The 6,000-nt window shown below is 41.4% G+C and overlaps 1 protein-coding gene across 2 annotated transcripts in view; it reads right to left on the bottom strand.

The window, feature by feature from the left end:
- The window catches only part of cars1 (cysteinyl-tRNA synthetase 1), a 53,052-nt gene that overhangs the window by 38,825 nt on the left and 8,227 nt on the right, over nt 1-6,000 (bottom strand). For both annotated transcript variants that reach the window (XM_060912039.1, XM_060912038.1), the window contains 3 exons: nt 4,283-4,371; nt 3,792-3,888; nt 244-342 (listed from right to left, as the gene is read on the bottom strand). In XM_060912039.1, the coding sequence (XP_060768022.1) occupies nt 244-342; nt 3,792-3,888; nt 4,283-4,371 (285 nt within the window). The remainder of the gene's footprint in view (nt 1-243; nt 343-3,791; nt 3,889-4,282; nt 4,372-6,000) is intronic.

Raw genomic sequence — 6,000 nt, 5'->3', positions numbered from 1 at the left:
GATTTTCTTATTATAAGTTGTTTACAATATACAATAACCAATTTTAAATCACATTGTCTGTTCACAAAGGAATAAATTCCATAACTTTTCCAGGGTGCTCGTGTTTCCAGGAGTATTCCAGTCCTGGAAAACGACATAAATCACATTCCATAACTTTTCCAGGTTTTCCATGACCGTACGAACCCTGTCAGGTGACAGTCCACAGCATGATGGACTGTGTGGAAATGAGCTCAGATGTCTCACCTCTCTGGCAGTTAAGACGTCCTGCAGGATCTCAGAGGCTTTGGGCTTTTTGGCTCTGTACTGCTCCAGCAGGTGATTCTGTCTGGCTCGTTTAATGATCTGAAACACAGCAGAGTGTCATCACACGCCATCAGAAAGGCTCAAGCTGCCATATGGGCAACTTATAAACCACCTGGTGCAATCATAACAGATATCAGAACAGTCCATTTACACTGCAACAAGAACTAAATAGCTGGGGGGGGTTATTTACAGAAAATTGCAGCATACTTTAAATATATTCAAACTAACTTGTGACTCATTGCTGCAGATTTCTTGTTGTTAAGTGTTTACATCATTAAATTATGTGCTGTGTGTATCACCGTGAGAGCGACTATGAACCGGAGTCACATGACTTGTGTCGTGTTTGTTCAGGGACACGTAGCCAATAAAACGGATTCGGATAAAGAATAACACGATTAGTTTCCTGGAACAGCACACTGAATCAATGACACAAAGGCATTACTGTTACAAAGTTAATTTTCTTATAACAGCATGTCCTGCTGTGTTTTATTCCTTTTGTGCCACAGAAATTTGCCAACGATTACATTTTTTGAAGAGAGAGACACACATCAATATATTTAAAGGTGCCCTTCCACCAAAAACGTTTAATACTGGCTCTTTTTGAAATACCATAGTTCACTCCGAGTTGCATATGCATGCTGCATGTGAAAATGTAATTCTACTCCCATTCCCTGTATTAGCTTATGAAAGAAAATAGTCGGAAAAACGAGCGAATCTAAAAAAGCCCTACGAACTTGCGTCACTTCGAAAATTAGTATTCATGGCCTCGCCCACCTTGGCTTGCGACCGCCCACGGAAAGAAAGTTCGGATTTCAGCGCGAGGAGAGATAGCAGAGCCCATCTCATCAGTAGCTAACGAAGAGGACCTAACAGCAAGCTGAAAACATGTCTGAACAAGTTCGTGCCTGTGTTATTCGTGGCAGTAACACATCAACGTTGCATGTTTGGGGAAGCTAGGACCTCCCCTGCGCGAGTTACGAGCGTTCAAAGTCGGGCTGGAGCCGCCGACAGAAACGAAACCTAAGCGGAGCGCCGCGGCTCGCCTTGAGGCGAATTACGTCCCGAGGCATGGGGCTAGCCCGCCCTGGCAGTGCTGGTTCGTTGGGGAGAGGGCAGAGGTCGCTGGCTGCCAAGTTTGGGGAGGCTGGGACCTCCCCTGCCCGAGTTACAAGCGTCCAAAGTCGGGCTGGAGCCACCAACAGAAATGAAACCTAAGCGGAGCAACGTTGCAAGATAGAAGAGGTGAAGAAGAAATGGTTGGAATTTATCTTTGGAACACCACCAGCGAAGTATAATGCAGCGTTAGTACTGTGTTCAGATCATTTCAACCACAGTGACTTTTCAAACTTCAGTGCCTTCAGTAGTGGTTTTGCTTCGAGGTTGTTTTTAATACCTGGATCTGTGCCGTCAAGACAATCGACCACCAGCTCACAAGCTGTACGTAAAACATGAACTTTATGTTCGAAGGTTTTTGTTACAAAATAGCATGTTCATATTCTCCACGTTAGCATGCATGACATGGTCACAAGCTAGGCAGGGATGAGAGTTTTCCGCTTTTCGGCGGATTTCCGCTTTTTCTGAGTAAAAAACGACCTTTTTATATTATGCCAAATCTGTTGATAATTTTTTTATTAATTTCGGGGGGGTGGGGTATGTTCCTTCATGCTGTTCAAACTTTATTAACTCCAACGATGTTTACACATTATTTGTAAGTCGCCATCTTTAGTCTCGTTTAAATCTCGTTGAATGTGATGTAAAATTCGTTTTATCTACATTGTTATTGGTCAAAACATCGACGTCGAGACCATAATAGCCAATCAAAACAGTTTTTACAAAGACACCCACATCTGCTTGTTCTGACCCACTGGAGGTAGCGTCACAGTGCTGTTAGCCAATCATACCCCTTTTCCACCAAATCAGTTCCAGGGCTGGTTCGGAGCCAGTGCTGGTTCACAACTCGTTCAACTTGCAAGCCAGCTGAGAACCAGTTTGCTTTTCCATCGCTCGCGGGGTTAAGCGGAGCCACGTCATTACGTCGCTGCATACGTCATTACGTCGCTGTATACGGAAGTTACGGTGTTGCGTTTGCATAAACCTTGGTGCAAATATCAAAGCAAAAACAACACGGAAGAAGCAGCAGCAGCAACAACAACAATAATAAATTACTTCGCGTTTGTACAGCTGCTGCTTCTCGTCGCTTAAAAATGGCGATCTTTCGCGGTCTTGTTATTGTTGTTGGTCTTAACAACTCCGCCCCCCCGCTGACGTAAGCGGTTCTTTCCTGTGGCCCAGCAGAGAGTTGGTGCTAGCCTGGAACCGGTTTTTCTGGCCCCAGAGCCAGTTCTTTGTCAGTGGAAACAGAAAACCCGGTTCCAAACTAAGCACTGGCCCCGAACCAGCCCTGGAACTGCTTTGGTGGAAAAGGGGCATCAGAGGTAACACGTTTACATGTCATGAATATTAATGAGTAAGAGCTGAAATCCTGTCGTTCTCCCACCACCCGCTCCTCCACCAAACCAGAACAGCCTGAAACAGGAGAACCACAGCATTTTTTTTCCCACCAAAACTGTCTCACAGGGCATTCATTCATACTAGAGACCACCGCACAATTAATGAAAAAACGATGCAATGAGACCTTTAACAATTATTCCACGAAATCAAGTCGTACATGAGCGGAAAGCCGAGTTGGCTATAATCCATGTACGACGAGATTGAGTGGAATAACTTTTATTCGATCCACATTTTGAGAGAGCATTTTTTTTTTCAAATTCGATAAATAAAAACTTTATACAAAACATCCGACAAAATCATTTCTATTTAGAATATAAACAAACTGGCGAAATGACTAACAATTTGTAACAAGAATCATGAGGAGATGACGTATCCCCCCGGCACCCTATATGAAGCCCCACTCCAAATTGAACTGTTTGCCATGGAAATACAGAAAAATAAAATCAAAGAAATCCCAGAATGTCAAAAGGCACAACTCCTCTAGTCACTTGACATAACTGTCAGGTTTCGTGAAAAAATTCCTAATAGTTTGAGTTATGCTCCAGAAACTAAAATATTTACAGACAGATGGACAGAACAATAGCTATATCTTATATTAAAAAAAAAAAATAATAATAAAAACAGCAATGATAATTATTGAAAAATAATAATAATTTAAAAAAAAGATACGGTCTTCCCATCAAATATTTTTATTCCATATTTTGCTGCTTATTTTGTATTTTTTCCAGGGGGGTTGTTTTCGAGAAGAGTTTTTATTTCGTCCTCGGTTGGTTCAGCAAAACGCGCCACCATTTTGTTTTTCTCTACTCACTACTAGGCTCTCTATGAGCTGATAGCCTAGTAGTAGAGTAGCCAATCAGAATGCATGATTGCTCATATCCAGTGAATGTGGATATAACAATAATAATAATAATAAAAAACAATAATTTATTATTATTATAAATATTTATTTGCTGAATAAATTCTTAGCCTCTTACTTTGTCGTCAATGTCAGTGATGTTCATGCAGTAAAAGACGTCATATTTGAAATAGTCCTTCAGTATTCTTCTTAGGATGTCGAAAGAAATGTAGGACCTGGAAGGACAAGGCCAGCGTATCAACACAGATATGACATGCAGGAACATTTGAGACAAGGCCACTCATGGAGAAAGAGACAGGAAACTCACACACACAAAACCTTTCAAAGTGTATTTTACAAAATGTAGGCCAAAAATTTTGGCATCATTTCACTGCTCATCCTATGAACACTACGATGACTTTGGGAGCCAAGAACACAAAGCACGTGTCATGTTACAACACATTCGGCACTTTTCAGTACACAAAGAGAATTAAATGTTGCTAACTAGTGCCTGGCTTGGCTGAATGTTTTCGCTTGTGCAGTGTCTCTACAGACCCATCACAAAGAGAAGAACACGGACTGTTCCAGACACGCAGTGTGAGCGATTGTGGGAAACGCACAGAGGGTTACCTGGCATGACCCATGTGGGAAGCATCATAGACAGTGGGGCCACAGCAGTACCACAAAACCTTTTTCCCATGCTGAGGAACAAACAGCTCCTAAAACATCAAATAACAATCAAACACAGTCAGTCAGCATTATTAACACTGGTTACCTTTAACGTGACCTTTTAAACTACTTTTAAAGGAACAGTCCACCGTACTTCCATAATGAAATATGCTCTTATCTGAATTGAGATGAGCTGCTCCGTACCTCTCCGAGCTTGGCGCGACCTCCCAGTCAGTCAGACGCAGTCAGACGCGCTGTCACTCCTGTTAGCAATGTAGCTAGGCTCAGTATGGCCAATGGTATTTTTTGGGGCTGTAGTTAGATGCGACCAAACTCTTCCACGTTTTTCCTGTTTACATAGGTTTATATGACCAGTGATATGAAACAAGTTCAGTTACACAAATTGAAACGTAGCGATTTTCTATGCTATGGAAAGTCCGCACTATAATGACAGGCGTACTAACACCTTCTGCGCGCTTCGGCAGCGCATTGATACGGAGCTCAGATATCAATGCGCTGCCGAAGCGCGCAGAAGGTGTTAGTACGCCTGTCATTATAGTGCGGACTTTCCATAGCATAGAAAATCGCCACGTTTCAATTTGTGTAACTGAACTTGTTTCATATCGCTGGTCATATAAACCTATGTAAACAGGAAAAACGCGGAAGAGTTTGGTCGCATCTAACTACAGCCCCCAAAAATACCATTGGCCATACTGAGCCTAGCTACATTGCTAACAGGAGTGACAGCGCGTCTGACTGCGTCTGACTGACTGGGAGGTCGCGCAAAGCTCGGAGAGGTACGGAGCAGCTCATCTCAATTCAGATAAGAGCATATTTCATTATGGAAGTACGGTGGACTGTTCCTTTAAAGCTATCCATGGACTGACTCCATCATATCTTAATGATTTAATTAGTATCAAGTAAAAGCGCTCAAACTGTTTATGGTTTAAAAGTAGCTTATTGTTAGAAGCTCCTCATGTGTAAAACGCAGGGTGCTCAGTCCTTTACTTATGCTGCACCAACTTTACAGAATAGTTTTCCTCCTTGTCTTCATGAAAATCAAATCACTGTGTGTTTTTAAACACGAATTCAAGTCGCATTGGTTTAGGGCTGCATTTTGAGTTCATTCATGAATTGTATTATTAGTGGCCATATTATTTTATCTTTTTATTGTTTTTTTTAAATTATATTTTTAGTTATTGTATATTTTAGATATTTTGTTTGTAACTGGTTTATTTTTGATACTGGAAAGTGCTTTTGATCATTCTATGTAAAAGGCACTATAAAAGTTATTATTATTATTACTACCTTCTTCAGGTTAAAGACGAAACGCTGGAAAAAAAGCCGCATTCTTACAAACACACTATATAAAATGTTATTTTTCTATTAATATACATATATATTATTTACCAGCTTAAGGGAGGTCCATATCGTGAAATACCGTGACCTCGGCCTTGAAAATACTGACCGAGGCTCAGAGGCCTCGGTCAGTATTTTCAAGGCCGAGGTCACGGTACAGACCGACCTTAAGCTAGCAAATAATATATTTTTTTTTTCTTTACCAAATTCAAGCAGAAAATGAAAGCGCCTGAAAGGGAAACCACATTTAGAACAAACCTGCTACAAGCTCATCAAAAACGTGTTTGACGAGCTACATCAGCTCGGAATTTTCCGAAAAG

Source organism: Neoarius graeffei, chromosome 27 (assembly GCF_027579695.1).
Source record: "Neoarius graeffei isolate fNeoGra1 chromosome 27, fNeoGra1.pri, whole genome shotgun sequence".
Lineage (NCBI taxonomy): Eukaryota > Metazoa > Chordata > Actinopteri > Siluriformes > Ariidae > Neoarius > Neoarius graeffei.
Note: the sequence above shows the minus strand (reverse complement) of the source record. Positions and strands in the feature narration are given on the sequence as shown.